This window comes from Macaca thibetana, chromosome 15, assembly GCF_024542745.1.
Source record: "Macaca thibetana thibetana isolate TM-01 chromosome 15, ASM2454274v1, whole genome shotgun sequence".
Taxonomy (NCBI): Eukaryota; Metazoa; Chordata; class Mammalia; order Primates; family Cercopithecidae; genus Macaca; species Macaca thibetana.
Window position 1 is genome coordinate 84,125,491 of NC_065592.1, and position 21,508 is coordinate 84,146,998.

The 21,508-nt window shown below is 40.1% G+C and overlaps 2 protein-coding genes across 3 annotated transcripts in view; one reads left to right on the forward strand and one right to left on the reverse strand.

Annotated features, from left to right (window-relative positions):
• The window catches only part of C15H9orf85 (chromosome 15 C9orf85 homolog), an 867,064-nt gene that overhangs the window by 608,576 nt on the left and 236,980 nt on the right, over positions 1–21,508 (forward strand). The gene's annotated exons all lie outside the window — the stretch shown is intronic.
• The window catches only part of CEMIP2 (cell migration inducing hyaluronidase 2), an 87,254-nt gene that overhangs the window by 45,824 nt on the left and 19,922 nt on the right, over positions 1–21,508 (reverse strand). For both annotated transcript variants that reach the window (XM_050760905.1, XM_050760904.1), the window contains exons 3-10: positions 17,877–18,017; positions 16,707–17,268; positions 11,778–11,947; positions 6,324–6,512; positions 4,007–4,176; positions 2,349–2,558; positions 1,686–1,891; positions 1,483–1,552 (exon numbers count right to left, since the gene is read on the reverse strand). In XM_050760905.1, coding sequence (XP_050616862.1) covers positions 1,483–1,552; positions 1,686–1,891; positions 2,349–2,558; positions 4,007–4,176; positions 6,324–6,512; positions 11,778–11,947; positions 16,707–17,268; positions 17,877–18,017 — 1,718 coding nt within the window. The remainder of the gene's footprint in view (positions 1–1,482; positions 1,553–1,685; positions 1,892–2,348; positions 2,559–4,006; positions 4,177–6,323; positions 6,513–11,777; positions 11,948–16,706; positions 17,269–17,876; positions 18,018–21,508) is intronic.

Consider the following 21,508-nt stretch of genomic DNA (forward strand, 5'->3'; position numbering starts at 1 on the left):
TGGCGGGCGCCTGTAGTCCCAGCTACTCGGGAGGCTGAGGCAGGAGAATGGTGTAAACCCGGGAGGCGGAGCTTGCAGTGAGCTGAGATCTGGCCACTGCACTCCAGCCTGGGCGACAGAGCGAGACTCCGTCTCAAAAAAAAAAAAAAAAAAAAAAAAACAACAACAATAACACTAAAACTCTCAATAATAAATACAAATTTCTCCAAACTTATCCAGGGGACATTTCTACTACCCAAAAATATCATTTAGTCTCTTAAAATTTATTCTCATGTGTGTCTTAATTCATCATAATGAGTTTTGCTGCTTTCCCAAGGAAATGAAATTCCCATGTGTATATAAAGCCTTACATTCAACAAAAGGGTGTGCCCCCGACCAGAGTGACAATTGTCATGGTATTCTCCAAAATAATCCATTCTCATAAAGAAAAGCTAAGGTTTTTTGTGGGCTTTGTTGTTTTTTTTTTTTTTTTTTCTGTGTGCGTTTTTGTTGACACCGGGTCTCACTGTTACCTGGGCTGGAGTACAGTGGTGCAATCTCGATTCACAGCAGCCTCCACCTCTTGGGCTCAAGTATCCTCCCACCCCAGCCTCCCAAGTGGCTGGGACAATAGGTACGCACCACTTTACCTGGCTTTTTTTTTTTTGGGGGGGCAGGGGTCGGGGGTGTATCGCCATGTTGCCCAGGCTGGTCTCGAACTCCTGAGATCAAGCAATCCAACCACCTCAGCCTCCCAAAGTGCTGGGATTACAGGTGTGAGCCACTGCGCCTGACCTAAGCCTATTTTTATCAACACCCTGAAATTGAAATTATCAGTTACTTGGCCACATATGACTTAAATATGAGAAGCCAGAAAGGTTGTACCTAATACACCAAAAATACACTCTGGAAATAACATAACGCTAGTGATTAGTCCACTTCTTTTCCCACTTTGGCATCTCTCTTATTAAACTCATAGATAATAACAGGCACAGGCCGGGCGCAGTGGCTTAACGCCTGTAATCCCAGCACTTTGGGAGGCTGAGGCAGGTGGATCACAAGGTCAGGAGATCGAGACCATCCTGGCTAACAAGGTGAAACCCTGTCTCTACCAAAAATACAGAAAATTAGCCAGGTGTAGTAGTGGGCACCCGTGGTCCTAGCTACTCGGAAGGCTGAGGCAGGAGAATGACATGAACCCGGGAGGCAGAGCTTGCAGTGAGCCGAGATCACGCCACTGCACTCCAGCCTGGGCAACAGACCGAGACTGCATGTCAAAAAAAAAAAATTACAAAAAAGATATTATATTAATGGGCACAAATAATTTACGAGAAATAGAATAACCATCTCAGCCATATCCCGCTCTCAGCTAAACAAGTAGTACCAGAAAACAATGTCATGCTTGGGTTACACTAGCACACATGACATTAAATCCAAATAAGCCAGACTATTTATAAACAAGAAAAACATTAAAACATCTGAGGTCACTTTAACATTATTTACCTGTGAGCCTGCAGCTGCATTATTAATCAGATTATTGTTGGGATGAGCAATCCAGAAAGTCGAAACAGCCCTGCAAGGAATTTTCCAAGGTGATTTAAACATTCTTCGCAAAAACTCCTGCCCACTCAAAACTTCCCCCAAAACCTCTTCCCCGAAAGTCAAAGGCCTTGACGCATGGGTTTTTCTCTCTGCCAATTACTCACATACAGTCAGTAGCAGGCACAGGGATGTAATTTCCAAACACTTTATCTCGCATGGTGGTACACATGGAGTTGTTCCTATCAGTGGGCAGGAGAGTGCCCGGCTTGGTGAGGAGTCCCAGATTGTGGAACAAAGTATTCCTCTGTTCAATACCATCTTCCAAAAAGAAACAGTGACCTAGTGTGTCAAATCCAATGGTGTCTTTTATCTGCAGAAATAAAAGTATATTAATGTCATTGGTAACAAGACTGATTGTGATTTAAGTGACAAGCGCTATCCAGTGTAGCATGTTCACTACAAATGGAAAAAGAGGTTTGAACCTTAGCAGAATGGGCAAAGTGAAATGTCAGGCTTAATTTATCTCTGAAGGGGATAATCTACTTGGGTCCTACAGGGGAAAAAAAATAAAAATAAATTGCAAATAAATAAATAAATAAATAATAAAATACAAAATATAAAATTGAATTAAATGTAAAAGAGGATACTCTGGGTGGTTGGAAAGGTATACTTCCTTCAGACGGAAAAATCGTGGAATGCTCAGAAAAGGCAGAATAGAGCAAGGCATGGGGCTAAACAGTTTACTTATATAAAATTGAGAAGACATAAGAATTAAAGAGAGTTAGCTATTTCAATAATACAGGTTGACCTAATGTGAGGCTACTTACTAGCAAGCCATTTGTTCCATGCACAGTGATGCACCTTGAGAAGCTGTGGTGAATAGACAGGCCGTCCACAAATGTTGCGTGTCTGTATCCTCCTTTATAATCCACGTCTCCACACAGGTGAAAATGAACAGGATATCGCCCCATCTGCTGCTGACCCATGCGTTTCAATTCCACATAAGAAAGATGGACTGAAGTAAAATTTTTCATTATCTGTAAGTCAAGGTACTAAAATCAAACTCATACTTTTCAGAATGGGGAACTAGCAAAAAATGTTGTTTTAGCAGAAAACATCCAAAGGAGAATACTTATTAAAACATTTGATTTTCTTTTGCATCCTGTTTTCCCAGATTGCCAGTTAATAATTTAGCAAATGCTTGTTTACATAAGCAAATGCTTTAAAGAGCCATAAAAATAGCCTCCAATTAGGAATAAAGGCAAATGTAATCAGGAAAGATGCAATAATGATCTCTGCTAAGTGTTTTGATTTGTTCAAATATTTTGGACATTCCCAGTCTCATCTTGTTCTTTCACTTCTATAACCTCCATTGGAGTCTGATAAATAGTTATTTATTTCTAGATTCTCCCCAGTGTTTTAGTTAGCGCATAAGATGGTTGACTTAAGTTATTTTTAAAAGTTCTTCTGTGATCCAAAGTTTGAGCACTCTAAATATTTTTAAACACTAGATTTTCAATCATATTACTAAAAACAAGCGAATAGTACTGATCAACATTTCAGAAATCCTTGTAACAGGCGGGGTACGGTGGCTCACACCTAGCACTTTGGGGGGGCAAGGTGGGCAAATTGCTTGAGCCCAGGAGTTCAATACCATACCAGCCTGGGCAACATGGCAAAACCTTGTCTCAAAAAAAAAAAAAAAAAAAAATACAAAAAGTAGCCAGGCGCAGTGGTGTACACCTGTAGTCCCAGCTATTTGGCGGGGCTGAGGTGGGAGGATCACTTGATCCCAGGATATTGAGGCCACAGTCAGTTGTGATCATGCCACTGCACTCTATGCTGGGTAACAGAATGAGACTCTATCTCAAAAAAACAAACAAAAAAAAATTCTCGTAACAGAAATGCTACTACTTACAACCACAGCCTACTGAATGCACAAAAAGTGATTTAAAAACACATGTAGCCAAAATGCAGCCCAGAAGTCCAACAGATTAGTATATATTAATAGAATACTGCCTAACATACAGTAAGTGCTCAACATTTTTTTCAGAACAAACATTTGTATACAAAAAATATTTTTACAGAAACATATTTTGCATGTGCTTGCTAGTATTGCTAACCCTTTGGTAAAACTATGTTTTTTAAAAAACTAATTGATTCTTTCAGAAATCACATGCATGGATACCAAAGAGCCTTTTTTTTTTTTTTTTTTTTTTTTTTGTCTCTGTAATTGGTTCTTCCCAATATATTGATCTGACTCCTTATGGAACAATTCTTAAATGGTTTAACTAGAGGTCCAGGCCAACTAAATGAAGTCATTACATTCTATTTTAATCATCTAAAACCTCCTCATTGTCATTGAGAAACAAAACATGATTTGCTTTTAATATCCATTTATTTCTCATTCCAAAACTGGACAGTTTCTTCAAACATGTATTTAGCAACCAGGATTTCAAAGAAATAATCAAATCCTTTTGCCTACCATAACGTGTCCCCCAAAGGTATCATAATCAAAAAATTGGCACTGATTTTCTGCATAGCACGATTCCTCCACTTCTCCTTGGATCACAATATTCCGGGTAAGAATTCCAACCTCAGCTCTCATGTCTACACCGTCTATGATCTCACCCATGTGCAGGAACTGAGGGGTTTCTGGTTGATATGGGCAAGGAAAAAAAAGAATGTTAGAACAAAGAAAACATGAAACTCACTTCGAAAAGACATTCTCTTCATTCCATAACCCCAAGATGATCCTGAGAACTTCTCATCTGCTCCCATTCTCTGACACCTCAGAATCAGAATCCCAGCACACGGGGAATTTAAAGATTCAGCACACGGGGAATTTAGTCCAGCCCCCACCCACTGCCTGAACCCTCACTACTAACTGTTCCGCCAATTCTCAAACCCACATACTGACAGAAAGCTGATTCCTTCCTGAAGCAGCTCAATCCTCCCTTCAACAGCACTAATAATCTGGAATCTGCCTAATGATCTCTAATCTTTCTCTCCAGTTTCTGTCCATACGCTCTTGGACTTCTCCCCTAGGGTGTAAGAACCACCAGATGCATGGTGAGTCCATAAAACACATGGTGTGTAGATATTAATATCAGGGTGTCAAATTGCTTATGCTTTTACTTGGAAGCTAATCTGCAACTGGACATTAACAATAGATAAATTACCATCTTTTCTTTCTCATTTCTTATTTTAATATTAGTATGCATTCTTTTAAATTCTCACATTTACTGGAAGTGTAGAAGCACTTTAATAATGAGCTTTTCACTGATGATCTTATTATATAAACTCAGGAAGGAAAAATACACATAAATCATGGGAGGACAGCTCATGAAGACTCATCATGCAGACTTGTTAACAAGAGTTGGAATTTCCAAAAAAAATTAATGCCAGATGGTATCATAGTTTTGGGGGCTTTTTGTTGTTGTTGGTGTTCTTGTTTTGTTTATGCCCTGTATTATCAAGAAGGAAAAGTACAATGTCGAATGAAGCACAGGGAAAAAGGGCCAAGTGAGCCAATCACTATTTTTTTCCAAAGCAGAAAATTTTTCCTTAATTGTTGAAGCTCTACCTATTACTCTAAATTACTGAAAAACTAAAGAAGCACTTACTGAACAGTTACTGTAAACTCTTTTGTTTTATACCATAAATGTATACTTCAGTTCAAAAGAAAAGCAATAGAATGAGTGAAATGCACCATGAATCCTATAAATGAAGCCATGTACAAAGGGGCTGTGCCTAGTACCAGGCTCAAAATGAGTGCCCGGTAAGTGTCAGGCATTCTTTCAATATGCAACTTACAGTAAGAATTTCTTCATGTAGTTTTTTTTGACGCAGGTTGCTCCGTCGCCCAGGTTGCAGTGAACTGAGATCACGTCACTGTACTGCGTGAACCTCCTGGGTTCAAGCAGTTCTCCTGCCTCAGCCTCCCTAGCAGGTGGGATTACAAGCCTTGTGCCACCATGCCCAGCTAATGTTTTTTGTATTTTTAATAGAGACGGGGTTTCACCATATTGTCCAGGCTAGTCTCAAATGCATAACCACAAGTGAACCACCCGCCTCGGCCTCCCAAAGTGCTGGGATTATAGGCGGGAGCCACTGCTCCCAGCCAGGAAATGTAGTCTTACGAAAATACCTATTTGATTCCATTTTAAGTATTAGTGAGTTTTTTTGGTTTTTTTTTTTTTTTTTTTTTTTTTTTTTGGCTAATCAAATAGGCACTTGAAAACCACAGGATTTCTTTTAATTAAGAAAGACTTCTATTTATAAATGGATCTAATTCATCGTTGGGTTTACAATTATCTGACAGTAGAAAATTAATACAGAAGAAAATGGAGGGGAGGCAGCGGGAGGGAGAGCACCAGGAAAAATAGCTGATACATGCTGGGCTGAATACTTAGGTGATGGGTTGGTAGGTGCAGCAAACCACCATGGTACACATTTACCTATGTAATGAACCTACACATTCTGCGTATGTACCCCAGAACTTAAAATAATGGAAAAGACCTTGGAAAATCAATTTCTGTAGTTGACATCTCTTTTTTTTTATACAAAGAAACTGAAGCAATATGTATCATTAGTAGCAAGAATATTGCTCAATAGCTATTTTTATCTAATTTTCCCTGGAATCTAGTGTTCAATGCATTCCACTGCTATGACCTTCAATACTGATGATGGTGATGGTGGTGGTGGTGGTGACAGTAGTGATTGAGAGGAAAAAGGATTCCAGGAATCAAATCTCAAGAAAATAGTGTGTTTCCCAAGAAGTACTCTGAGCAATTTAATACCTTTGACTTTGACCTGAAAATGGCTGCATTCGGAACAGGGAAGAAGAGTGAACTCCTCTGCTTGGTACATGGAATAGTCTGTGCTTGCGACCACAATCTGGTCTCCAGGTTTCCAACTACTAACGTCATCTAGCAAATTTAGCTTCACTCCATCTACAACCTCTACCCGGAAACCTGAAAGAGAAACACCTAAACCAAAAAGAAAAAGAAAGTGATACATTAACAGTATTTTTTTTCTCTCTAAAATCAACCTTCACACTGATTCACAAATCAAAAGTTAAGATAACCATGATTCAGCAAATTTTTATGCATGCTACCATGTGTCAGTCGCTCTACAGATATAAATAATAAAAATATGAAAATGGAGAGATCTCTGCCCTCAAGGGCAGAGTACCCCATGTACCTCTAGTCATGAAGGAACACAAGATGTCACCTTAGTAAACTATTACTTTATAATTTTGAAGAAGGCTCTAGATCCCCAAATCTCTTGCTATATTTCAACTCAGTGCAACAACTGTTATACTGACCCCAAATCATCCCAATATGTGACAAGTACCTATATTCCAGCAGAAGTTTTCAAGTAGAGGATAAATACCCAGTGCTTCAAGTTGATCCAAGCACAGAAAAATGGATAGGACATTAGCGCACTGACATTAGCACACTAACAATCTTAAGGATAAGATTTTGTGGGCCAGCACTTCAGGAGGCCAAGGCAGGAGGATCACTTGAGCTCAGCAGTTCGAGACCAGCCTGGGCAACATGTGAGACCCCTGTCCCTGCAAAACACATTGGCCGGGCATGGTGATGTGTGCCTATATCCCCAGCTACTTCGGCAGCTGAGGTGGGAGGACTGCTTGAGCCAGGAAGGTTAAGGCTGCAGTGAGCTATGATCGGGCCATTCGTAGGCATTCCAGCCTACGAGACACAGCAAGACCCTGTCTCAAAAATAAGTAAATACATAAAATAACAATTTGTGGATGGGCACAGTGGCTCATGCCTATAATCTCAACACTTTGGGAGGCCGAGGGCAGAGGATCACTTGAGCCCAGGAATTCAAGACTAGCCCGAGCAACAGAGCGAAGCCCCATCTCTACAAAATATTTTTAGAAGTAGCAGGGCGTGGTGGCACACGCTTGTAGTCTCAGCTACTTGGGAGTCTGAGGTGGGAGGATCACTTGAGCACAGGAGTTTGAGGCTGCAGTGAGACATGACTGTGCCATTGCACTCCAGCCTAGGCAACAGAGCAAGATACTCTCTCAAAAAAATAACATAAAAATCTGTCTCAGAAAACCCTTCATGTCTGTGCCTTTGCTCATGCTTTATTCTTCCCCTAAAATGTCTTTCCATTCTTCTTGACTAACCAACATACTGTCCTTTTTATGAAGTTCAGGCGATTCTTTAAGGACTTCCCAAACATCCTTGTTGGAAGCAACCTCTCTGTCTCCAGTATTCTCTCGGTGTACTGCCTGGAATTGTTCATACCTTCCTATTGGGAGAACCGCCCACCTCCTTGGAAGCTGCATCAGTGAAGGTTGCAGAGTACATTATTTACGTATGCACGACTCTGTCTTGTTTGTGGTACGTATCCACGGATGTCTACTGAATGGATGAGTATGACCAGTATGATCTGCAATGTGACCTGAGGTCACATGATGGTGCCCCTGTCCAGCTCAGCTCCTTTCCTGGGATGATGTAAATTATGTAATCTAATGACTACTAATTACTGATCTTTCCTAATATCTTCTTTGAAAGTCAAAGTTAGTTCCCAATTAAACAGACAAGAATTGAAAATCTGATCCAGTTTCACAATTTGGCTTCTTTTACATGCTATCCAGTATAGAAACATTTTCTGCTTCTTAACATTCATGATATAATCTGTCATAAATCAAAAGCTGATTTAATGGAAATGTCTACGAAATGGATGGGAAATGTCTATGAAATGGATGGGAACTACTTCATAACATTGATAAAAAAGGAAAACATGACATTTCAAAAGATAGCTGTTTAATAAATATCTGTACTTCTCTACTGTTGTCTTTCTAATTAACAGCATACTACTCTGTGGCTACTTTAAGATGCTGACTCTAGGATGGGCATGGTGGCTTATTCCTGTAATCCCAACACTTTAGGAGGCTAGGGCAGGAGGATCACTGAGTCCAGGAGACCGGCCTGGACAACACAGTGAGACTTCATCTCTACAAAAAAAAATTTAAAAATGAGTCAGGTGTGGTGGTGCATGCGTGTACTCCCAGATACTGGGAAGGCTGAGGTGGGAAGGCTGCTTAAGCCCAGGAGGTCAAGGCTACAGTGAATGGTGTTTGGACTACTGCACTCCAGCCTAGGAGACAAGAGTGAGATGGAAGAAGGAAGGAAGGAAGGAAGGAAGGAAGGAAGGAAGGAAGGAAGGAAGGAAGGAAGGAAGGAAAGGAAGGAAGGAAGGAAGGAAGGGAGGGAGGGAGGGAGGGAGGGAGGGAGGGAGGGAGGGAGGGAGGGAGGGAGGGAGGGAGGGAGGGAGGGAGGGAGGGAGGAAGGAAAAAGAAAAGAAAGGAAAGGAAAGAAAGAAAAGCCTGTAATCCCACTCTGGGAAGCTGAGGCAGGCAGATCACCTGAGGTCAGGAATTCAAGACCAGCCTGGCCAACATGGTGAAACCCCATCTCTACTAAAAATACAAAATTAGCCAGGTGTGGTGGCACATGCCTGTAGTCCCAGCTACTCAGGAGGCTGAGGCAGGAGAATAGCTTGAACCCCAGCGTGGGTGACAGAGCAAGACTCCGTCTCAAAAAAAAAAAGAAAAGAAAAGAAAAAAAAAAGATGCTAACTCTAAGGGCTGATGATATGAGTGAAAGAACACATTCCCTTTGGAGAATCAAAAGTGGGGAAATTCAAGCAAGGAACAACAAATAATTTGTATATTCTTACAGTCTTTAAAAAAAAAAAAATTACAGAGACATGGTCCCACTATGTTGCCCAGTCCTAACCTTCAGCGATCCTCCCACTTCAAGCTCCCAAAGCTCTAAGATTATAAGCATGAGCCACCCGGCTCTGCCAACTACCCAGATAAAACTTAACCTGGGCAAGTCTTGGATTCTGTTTTGGTACTCTTGATCTACCCTGCTTTTCTATAGCTATAAAGCACAGAAATAAAGTACCTAACAAATCTAAAATGTTTTCTGAATATGTTTCTTGCATCCAGATACTAAAGCCTGTAGGATTTCATACAAATAATAATATTAAGAATAGTAATTCTAACAACAATAATGATAGCTAATAGTTGTTGAGATCCCACATGCATAATAACCTTTCATCAACACAACTGTGAGAGACAGGAGCTATTACATTTATTAGAGATGAAGAAACCAAAGATCAGGGAGTTTGAATAACAGCTAAATATGGTAGAGCCCCAAATTTAAAGCTAATCTAATTCCAGAGCCCAATTTCTTCCAAAGTCTCCATATTATACTTTCCAAGAATCAAAACAAGCAGGTTAAGAACAAATTTTTAAAAACCTCATGGAGGCAAAAACAATTCCTACCCCAAATTTCACATTTTTTGCCAACAAAATAAATTCCCCTAAGAGCAATTAAGAAATATTTTTTCATATAAAATTTCAGTAATGCACCCACGCCTGTAATCCCAGCACTTTGGGAGGCTGAGATCGACAGATCACTTGAGGTCAGGAGTTGCCAGCCGGGCCAAAATGGTGAAATTCTGTCTCTAGTAGAAATACAAAAAAATGAGCCAGATGTGGTGGCACGCACGTGTAATCCCAGCTACTTGGGAGCCTGAGGCAGGAGAATTGCTTGAAACCGGGAGGTAGAGTCTGCAGTGAGTGGAGATCCCACCACTGCACTCCAGCCTGGGTGATAGAACAAGACTCCATCTCAAAAAAAAAAAAAAAAAAAAAAAAAAATTCAGGAATGCTTTAAAAACAGATGACTAACCGGGTGTGGTTGCTCACACCTGTAATCCCAGTACTTTGGGAAGCCGAGGCGGATGGATCACTAGGTCAGGAGTTCAAGACCAGCCTGGCCAAGATGGTGAAACCCTGTCTCTACTAAAAATACAAAAATTAGCCAGGCGTGGTGGTGGGCACCTGTAATACCAACTATTTGGGAGGCTGAGGCAGAGAACTGCTTGAACCTAGGAGGCGGAGCTTGCAGTGAGCCAAGATCACGCCACTGCACTTTAGACTGGACGACAGAGTGAGACTCTGTCTCCAAAAAAAAAAAAAAACAGATGACTACTAGACAAATAAATTTTGACTTGAAAGATCACTAAAATTTGTTTCTTTCTGTTAGTTTCTTTTTAAAGCCAGAAGGTTAGATGGGGAAGATTTGTATTACTCACTAACACATTTTTTCTTGGCTTTAAAAGAAAATCCTGTTTCAGATTATCTCCTATTAGCACTACTGAATGGGAAACATAAAAAAAAGTTCATTCTCTGATTCCTGAAGAAAATTGTCCACCTCTTCCAGAAAGTAAGAGTCACTGAGAACATGAGACATGAACAATATCTTACAATAGATAGCTAGAACATACCATCTTTCAGAAATGACTAGTTATCACTAATGTGGAAACGTAAATAACATTTCCTACAAAGGAAACGTTGACTAGAAGTCTGTCAGTAATTATCCTCTGTCTAGAATACCAGCTATTTGGGAGGCTGAGGCAGAGAATTGCTTGAACCTGGGAGGCAGAGGTTGCAGTGAGCCAAGATCACGCCACTGAACTCCAGCTTGGGTGACAGAGTTAGACCCTGTCTCAAAAAAAAAGAGGAAAAAAAAGATGACTGCTTTTTTTTTTAGTGATACTGGAGGCGGTACCACTAAACTCCACTTACAGGACAAAATTCCTGCTAAGAAACACTTCTTACCCACCACCTATGCTTTTTGGCAGAGGCAAAGAAACAGCAGTCATCTTGGAGACAGAAAGCTGGGGCTTGATTCCAGCTTCCTCATCCCTAACAGATCATCTCTTCACTCCAAGCCCAGAAGATTGTTTCTAGACTAGAGAATGGTCTATTCTAGTTACAGCACACCCAACTCAGCTTTGTTCTAAAACAAGCTTGTCCAACTCACAGCCCGCGAGCCACATGTGGCCCAGGACAGCTTTGAATGAAGCCCAACACAAATTCATAAACTTTCTTAAAACATTATGATATTTTGTTTTTAGTCCATCAGCCGTCATTAGTGTTACTGTATTTTATGTGTGGCCCAAGACAATTCTTTTTCTTCCAATGTGGTCCAGGGAAGCCAAAAGGTTGGAGACCTCTGTTCTAAAAGATTACTGGATTTTGTTCTGAAAGATTTAAGCGCAGTAGGAAAACTGTAAGTTTCAACTAGTTGAGAAATCTAACCAGGTTGATTGTCATTTGAACATAATACTATTCTAAAAAAAAAATCTGTCATAATACTTATCAGTGTCTTACAAGAATATAAACTCTACTTGCCTACCTTCGATCCATTCACTATAAGCTGTCACAGAGAACTTCTGGCCATCCACGGTATAAAATTCTCTTTGGGCAAGAGCCTTCCCGCCACTGCTATGATTTTCATAGTTTCTCACAGATTCATTGCAAGAAGTGCTTCCACCATCAATGACACCAACTAAAGCCCAAGCTTGCCTAGAAGGAAAAAGAGCGTGTGCATTTGATTACTTGTCATGGTATTCACAAAATCCCTGACAAAGATGTTATTACAGAGTGCCGTGTAATTCTCATATTTTGTTTTTGTCAATCCCTAATGGTTTTTCTATGTGAGGTTGCAATTCCAAACCTTGACTGCACCTAGTTTTCCTAGAAGGAAATGCACCTAGTTTTTAAATACTTGTTTGTCCAGCTCTGTAATAGGTGAAAGACCGATGACTACAATTTCAATTAATCATTGACTTACTTCCTCAATACCCATCCATATCACACATAACATTCTGGCCAAAATCCATTTACCTTCTTTTAAAACGATTATCACCTGCTCTCTTTTAAACTATCCATTCTATTAATACAACGTTCTCAAAAATCTAATTGCATAATAGAATTACCTAGGGAGTTTGAAAAATATATCAATGCACAGACCCCATCCCAGATAAAGGGAATCATGTTAATTGCAAAAGGTTGGGTCCAGCATTTGTATGTTTGTAATAATTTATTTTTATTTTTTGGAGACAGGGTCTCACTGTTTTTAAAGTTCCCAGGTGACTTGATCGTGCAGTTAAGGCTTGAAAACCACTGAGTTTGGGCAGTGGTTCTCAAACTTCAGTATGCATCAGGATCAACAGGAGAAAGGAAGGGCGTGCTGAATTAGATTGCTGGCCCCACTCTCTCAGTTTCTGAGGTGGAACCAGAGAATTTGTATTTCTAACAGGTTACCAAATTATGTTAATGCTGCTGGTCAGGGCACCATACTTTGAAAACCCCTAAATTAGACACCAGAGGTTAGAGTAGTAATCATCAACCTTCAATAGCCTGGGAGTCTTATCCTTCTTCCTGACATAATTGATCTAAGGAGCATCCTTCGTGTCAAGATTTTTTAAAGTCTCCAGTTATGCAGGCAAGGTTGAGAACTGAGTTAGACTTTTTTTTTTGAGATGGAGTTTCGCTCTTGTTGCCCAGGCTGGAGAACAATGGCGCAGTCTTGGCTCACCGCAACCTCCTGCCTTCCGGGTTCAAGCGATTCTCCCACCTCAGCCTCCCCAGTAGCTGGGATTACAGGCATGCGCCACCGTGCCCGGCTAATTTCGTACTTTTAGTAGAGACGGGGTTTCTCCATGTTGGTCAGGCTGGTCTCAAACTCCCCACCTCAGGTGATCAGCCTGCCTCGGCCTCCCGAAGTGCTGATATTAAAGGCGTGAGCCATAGCAGCCAGCAGAGATTTCTTAACATTCCTAAATTAAATCAAAGCTGTAGAATCACTATCCAACAGATGTTAAATTTTATATACTATATGTCTATTTGTTGAAAGCAACGTGTTTGAAAACACCATTATTTCTTTTTTTTTTTTTTTTTTTTTTTTTTTTTTTTTTTTTTTTTTTTTTTTGAGACAGAGTCTCGCTCTTGTTGCCCAGGCTACAGTGCAATGGTGAGATCTCAGCTCACTGCAACCTCCACCTCTGGGGTTCAAGCAATTCTCCTGCCTCAGCCTCCCAAGTAGCTGGGATTACAGGTGCCCACCACCACACAAAGCTAATTTTTGTATTTTTAATTTTTAGTAGAGACAGGGTTTCACCACATTGGCCGGGCTGGTCTCGCACTCCTGACCTCAGGTGATCTGACCTTCTCAGCCTCCTAAAGTGCTTGGATTACAAGCATGAGCCACCGCACGTGGCCTAAAAACACCATTATTTCTGATACTAAATATCTGAGAGACATGCTCAAACTTGTGACCAAAAGCAATCAACACAGAGGGACAATTTTCAAAAACCAGAAAATCTGCTTTAAGACTCCTGGTTTAAAACATGAAAAGAAAAATGTCAACTTCCTACTCTAGAAAAAAAATAACAAATGTAATCTGTGTCTGACAGATGGCTGGATATTCACAGATAAAAGTTAACCAAAGCATGCCTACACCCTTACAAATTCCACAGCCGCCCCTGTATGGATTAGCTACTCTTTGGACAACAATGCTTTGTAGCTTTATTTATCCGCTTGATATAGCAGAAAGAATCAAATAAAGAATGTCTCAATATATTATCTCCTATTTGAGAGAAGAAAAGAGAGGAAGAATATCACAGGCTTCCTTTCTTTGCCAGGACTGCCTCAGCAACTATCAAACAATGTTCTTTCTCTCCTATTGACATTATCTCCAAAACACTCCTACTTCCCTCCTCCACTTGAGGGAAAATTTCAACGCACCAGAACATTATCTTCAAAGGCCTATGTGTTTATGTACATTGGAGATAACGTCAATGCAATGGAACGCTGGCAAAAGATCACAACTCTAATTCCTCTATGAAATCAAGAGCAATATTTTAAAAGGAATTTAGAAACCAGTAGGGAGAGGAACCTCAGAAAGTCAAAATGGTCACAGCTAACGATCATGCAAACCTAGAAACAACAATAGCATGAAGAAATAGAAGTTGTAATCCCTGGTATTACTGGATAATGAAACAAAGTAGGTCTGTAACTTTGAAAAGATCATGCTTCCACTCCTAGGTTTATATATTATAGAAATATATGCACATGTACATTAAGGGATGGATCAAGGAACATTTAGGGAAGCAATTTTATAACAGGTCCAAACTGGAAAGCCACTCAGATGGCCACCAATAAATAAACTGTGGTATATTCAAACAACAGAAAATAAACAGCAAAGAAAATGAGCCTCGGCCGGGCACACGGCTTATGCCTGTAATCGCAGAAATTTGGGAGGCTGAGATGGGAGGATCACTTGAGGCCAGGAGTTTTAGATCAGCCTGGTCAATAGAGTGAGACCCCATCTCTATTTAATTCAAAAAAAAAAAAAAAAAAGAAAGAAAAGAAAATGAGGCAGCACTACATGCAACAATATGAATAGCATTCAATGATGTAACACTGTGCAAAGAAGCCGGACACAAAATATAATATATTGTCAGCTTCCATTTATATAAAGTTGAAAAACAGGCAAACCTAAACTTTAGTAGATCCCAAAATTCAGAAGCATGGCTTCCTTTGGTGGGGAAGAGAGTGATGAATGCATAGCAGAGGGGAGGAAGGGAACTTCTGGGCTGTTGGCAATGTCCTATTTCTTGACCTGGGTAGTGGCTACACAGGCATCACATTGCGGCAACTCATTAAGCTCTACATTCTTACTTTTTTGTTTGTGTGTCATATTTCAAAGAAAAAAAGAAAAAAAAAAAACAAGAAACCATTTGAGGTTTTGCACATGGAATTCCCTAGGTCTAAAAAAGCTTCCTTCTCCATTGTCTACACAGCACACTCCTGAACTTCCTTCAGGTCTCTTGCCTTTGGGGAGCCTGTACTGATTCACTAGGCCAATTTAGAGTCTGCTTCTATTAATACTGACACTCCCATTACACCCCGTAACTGCAGCATATCTCACTGTAGGATCATCATCTATTTAGGTCTCTGTTTATCCACTAGATGAACCAAGGGCTCTGAGACAGTGTCCTTTCATCTAAGCATCCATGGGTATCCAGCACTTAGCATCTCCTAAATATCCCCTACATGAATAAAAGGTATTTCTAAAATGTTACACACTGTTTTTCTTCACTAATTTTTGTCTTTCTAGCCTGCTCTAGAATTGCTATAGGTAATACCCCATTCCAACAATCTACCATCAAAGGAAAAAACAGTAACTAGATTATTATGGCATGTGGGTTTTGAGGTCCTCTTACTTTTTCCACCACAGATATTCCCTGACTTTACTAAGAGCATTCAGCAGAATTAAAAGCTTCTATTTTTTAAATGAAATGTTAGGCCGGCTACTTCCCCTAGACTCAGAACTGCATTAGGAAATCATGGTTAATTAGAATATGACACAAGAAGGCTGGGCGCGGTGGTTCACGCCTATAAAGTCAATGTTTTGGGAGGCTGAGGCGGGAGGGTCACTTGAGCAAAGGAATTTGAGACCAGCCTGGGCAACAAAGTGACACCCCCCACCTACAAAAAGTTTAAAAATGAGACAGGTGTGGCAGCAACTGTTTGTAGTCTCAGCTACTTGGGAGGCTGAGATGGAAGTATCACTGGAGCCCGGGAGGTTGCGGCTGCAGTGAGCTGCGACTGCACCGCTACGCTCCAGCTCAGGCAACAGAGCAAGACCCTGTCTCTAAAAATAAAAATAAAAGGAATAGGGTACGAGAACCATAAATAGCAGAAATGAATTCCACTATCTGGATGAATTTCCTAGCCCTTTAACTTTTTCTTTCCTCATATATGCCAGGGGTCCACAGACCTGTGCCAGTCAAACATGCAGAGTCCAATCAGCCTGCAAAGGAGTCAGAAAAAAGAAAGAAAAAGAAAAACAGCATATTCTACCCCCTCAGGCTTTTAAGACAGGTTTAGAACTTAGCATGAAATTCTGCCCTAACCTTTAAACTCATAAGTTGCCTCAATTAGCCTGAGTTTCATATGATCTTCAGAAGGTAATGAAAGGAGGAAGTATCTTCAGAGGCAAATTATCCTTAAACTGCCTGACTGTTTTTCAGTACCACGCTTCTGCTCTCAACTTTTCACAAGCCTGGCACTCCAGTTCACAAAGGGCTTCGTAAACCAAAGCCAAGGAAAACAGCTTTTGTATGCGGTGTCCTATCCTCCAGCCCCATGTCTCAAAGCTACCAGACATGCAGATGGTACAGTGGCCCTTCTGATGCCTGAGTCATGCTGTGGCTGTGGCTTCTTTCCCCACCCTCACTCTCCTCTCACACAGACCCGGGGAAGAAGGTATGCCTACCTGTAGCCCAGTCCTCGGATCAGTTCACTTCCCAACCGTTCCTGGATCATCTGGATGGTTCCTTGTAAGAGGCTTTTAGCGGCTGAATCCCCGACAGCTATGGCAACAATCCGACCTGGATCCTGGAATCTCAGAAACTCCTGAAGCCGCCTGCTCTCATTGTGGTATTCGTGGGTATCAAACCTCTCACTTTCCAAAATTTTGGCCGTGTCTTGGTCAATGACCCTCACATTGAGGCCCCGGGAAAAGTCCTTTTCAAAGGTGTAGGACCCAAAGGGCAAGCCTGAGGAATTCAGGGTCCTTGCCAGCAACGTCCACGATGTCTTCCGTGCCCCGTGTAACTCCAGTGTCCCACCAGCTTCCACACCAATAAACTTTTTGCCAAATATTGGCATACTTTCACCTTCATCTGACTTGCCATACAAGGTAATTGTCGCTTTGGATTTATAGCGGCATTTTTCTGCTCCAATATGAAGCGCCCCACCATCCTGGATCAGGATGTAATGAGTCCTCAGAGTAATATTTCTGGATCCATCTTTATTGTCCCCAAATACAAGCAGTCCTGCAGGGAATACCAACCTGTAAGCCAACTTCTAAATCATCTTTCTGAGATGCAAGGAAATAGATTTCACCTTAAGGTAAAGTACACTTCCGCAAGTAAGTCAGAAAAAAGAATTCACTAAGGATCTGCTTAGAAAACTAAAGGAAAAAACGAAGAGTTCATATCTTAATATACTCTCAATGCCTATGACTGTAAATTTCAACCCATTCACTTTACAGGTTAAATCATTTCTCTTAAAATTACCTAAGAGCCTACAAATCTGAATCTTATTTTTGTATATGTTTACTCATGTTAACTCTCTCATCACTCTCAGAATTGTGACAAAAATTTAGCTCTGAGCGATCACCTCTCTGGAACTGTTTCCTTGGCTATAAATCAGGGGTCTTGATTTGAGTGATACCTAAGGTCTAAGCTCTTCAATTCTATGGTTATCTCTGGATAAATTCTCTGGTTTTATCTCAGGAACTTTCCAAATATCCATGGTTGGAGTGACAACCACAAACTAAAGGCTATTCTGCCTAAAAATAGTTTTCTACATAAGGAACATCAAATATCCCCCACATTAAAGAGCAACCTTGCAGTTCCCATAGGCAGGAACCATTACCTACCTCCATCCTGAATGACTATAGAATGCACGGTGGCGTCTGAGGTCAGACGGAGCATATCTCCCTCCTTGATAACAACTTGCTTTGCAGAATCTTGTCCTGGATCCCAGTTCCTGAGACGAGGATTTTGATCTGGGCAATTTTCTATAAACACATTGATATTCCATCCAACCCATTAAAATGCAAGAATAATATAACCAACTCTAAGCTCGACCACTATTTACTGCAGATCTGCAAGAAATGTGCTAACATATGTTGATTTCCTGCCATTAGAATGGAAATCCCACGCCTTCCCACCAGCAGAGAACCGTCTTACCCTTTAATTTCTCATCACATTTCCATTTTAAAGTATTACCACAAAACTAAATTGCTAGCATCTAGTTCAGGACAAACTTCACCAAAAAAAAAAAAAAAAAAAAGTTCCCCTGAATCATCTACTCTGGAAATAAACCAATAGTAAGAGGCAAAATTATACATTCTCCTGGGATTCACACTAGAAAGCTGTTTTAGAAAAGAAAATATGTTCACAACATCCTGGTAAATCAAAAACGAAAATTGCTAAATACATTGATCAGGTCTTCACAATTTCTTTCCTGTACATGGTGAACAATGGAGTAGGTGCTGATAGCACCTCTCTCCAAGACTGAGAAACATCGCTATCTTCAGCCATGTGCACCCTCCCACCAAAATGAAAGAGGCAAGTGGCTAAAGACATAACTTCTCATTTTCAGAGATGAGGAAATTACAGGTTAGAGAAACCAAAGGTTACTTAGCAAGCTCAGTGATATGCAAGTTTCCCCTTTTAGAAAATGAGATTATTTACTTGTAGTGTTCCTTTACTGGAATTAGAACTTGCCTCTTGAATAGGTATTATAATAACAAAAATATAAATGTATTTAATTAAAATAGTCATAGCTATTTAATGCATGAAACCTTTAAGGTCTGCCATAATTTTGAAGAGGGGAGAAAAAAAATCACGCCTTCAATTTTGGTCAACTAATGGCCAAGTATTTGTGGAGCATCAATTTATCTACTCTGTACCAGATATTTTAAAATTTATAAGGCATAGAATCAGCTCACATTTCCTCAGAGTTTATATTCAAGCTTTGGAGGGGAAAAACACCAAGTATGAAATAATGAAATGCTGAACAATATGGTAGTCAGTCGAGGTTCAAAAGACCTCAGGCAAAGGAGGCATGGGGCTGGAGTAACTGAGGCAGCTTCATGACACGAGACCTGGACACCAAAGGATAGGCAGTATTTAAATAAAAGGATCATGAGAACGCTAGTAAGACAAGTATCCCTTGAGATCCAAGTAGTCCATTTGGTTGCTCAGAATTCCAAGGTGCCTGTATTTAAACTGAGCAAAGGTAGGAATAAGCAAGATATGCTTGAAAACCATATGAAGAAATTCCTTTCGTTAAGGTGGAAGGTACATGTTTAGGAATAACATGAGAAAAAGTAGAGAGGTAGGGTGCTGCAGATATTATTCTATACAGAAAAATATGATTCCTCATTTTGAACTTACGTAACACTAAGGCAAACATCTTCCTGTTTCTGAGCTCTTAGGTTTACGCTTTCTCTTATTAACCACAGCTAAAATTAGTCTCTCCAGTTATATCCTTGGCAATTATTTCATGGAATTAGTTTTTCTCACAGCAGTATCATAACTGTTGCTATTTAATGCTTCTGATAAGTCAATGAGTATTACTATTATACTAAAAACAATCTTTAAGCTTTTCTTCCCATCAAAGAAACAAAAAAACTCTTAAATTTGTTTTGGCTTAATAATGAGGATTCCTTAAACTTTTCTTCTACCTCCCTTTTCCCATAAAACATCTAGCTGAAATTCTCCATAGTGTTATAACAAGCACTGGACCCAGCTACAAAGAAGGAAATCCAGTCTTTTGAGATCTGGAGCCTATTTCAATGGTTATATAATTTCTCTTAATTGTTTTTAATTATTCCCCAGGAGAGCATGCTTCATTAGAACCATCACCAAAAATTCCAGTCTATTTCCTTCCAGTAAAATGCACTTAATGAGAAAATGTGTGGTCTGTACAAAGCCCTGAAAAATAGCTCAGCCAGCCCCACCTTCCCAGCTACCCACTTGTAGAGCAGTAAGTGTATTATCAAAGTTATGTAACAGCAATAACCACAGTCAAGCTGACCCTGAAATATTTTAGCATACCAGATCTTTCCACTGATGATCTGCACTTATACTGCCAAAATGTGAAACTAAAGAATGTTGATTCAAGGAACCATATTAGCAATGCCCTGTTTTAGATGGACTATGAAAACACCAATCAAAGCCATAGACTTCAGCTCTGATTTCCCACTAGTCTAGCATCCCTTTACTGCAGAATAGTTGGGAAGTATGAATCAGCACAGTGAACTTGGTTATTATGAATCAGCATAGAGAACTTGGTTATTCTGCTGGGAAAAGGAGAGAGGAAGTCATATTGCATGTGATGGAAATCAATGTTATAAGTTCATAATGTGGTCTACTAGTTTGGTCCATAAGGATATTAATGTGCATGTCTCTCTCATTTGAGGTTTATTTTCTTAGAAGTACTAGCACTACCTCTCCCAGAACCTTAAAATGTTTAAAATCCCTTAAAAGCACCCAGGAAAACTAAATAATAAAATATTTGTAAGTCTTTAAGTAGTAAAATCCCTCTGAACAGTTATAGCCACTTAAGGAAGAATTTAACTTGACAAAAATCTGTTGTAGACTTTGTTTAAAAATGCAGACAAATATGGTACCCAGTCCAGGCTATTAAGAGTCTGCTTTTCTCTTCATAGCCCTGAGCCCTTTGATTTTAGACAGATGGATGGTATTCTTTTAGGAGGTAATTCTTTGTTGGTATTCTATTAAGGCTGACTGGCAACCAACTTCTTCAAAACTTTTCAAAATATTGATATATCATTAACTTGAAAAGAAAATACCATTTAAAAAATTAAAATCTCCCTGCATAATATTTAACTATGAAGTAATGATTGATTTTTAGATAAAGGTGTCAGAACTTACACATCCTAAAGGATACTTCCCTTCCGGGATACATATTGTTACTCAAAAATATTTGAAGTTTTTCCTTTGGAACTGCTTCCCAAGCCCATTTCAAGCCACAAACACAAATCTTATTATTTTTAGTCACTTACTTAAAAAAAAAAAAATCTAATATAGTTCACTATATTTATGACCAAAAAAAAACTTGCGGCCGGGTGCGGTGGCTCACACCTGTAATCCCAGCACTTTGAGAGGCCAAGGTGGGCAGATCACCTGAGGTCAGGAGTTCAAGACCAGCCTGACCAACATGGTGAAACCCTGTCTCTACTAAAAATACAAAAATTAGCCAGATGTGGTGGCACTTGGTTATAGTCCCAGCTACTCAGGAGGCTGAGGCATGAGAATCATTTGAACCCGGGGGGCGGAGGTTGCAGTGAGCCAAGATCACACCACTGCACTCCAGCCAGGACAACAGAGCAAGACTCTGCCTTAAAAAAAAAAAAAAAAAACTTGCAACAGTACAAAAATCATTCCTACCATAAGAATTTAGCAAAGGTTCTCAAAGCATTTCCAAAACAGATGCTCCAAGACCTCCTTGAGCACTGGAACAAAGTGGCACAATGGA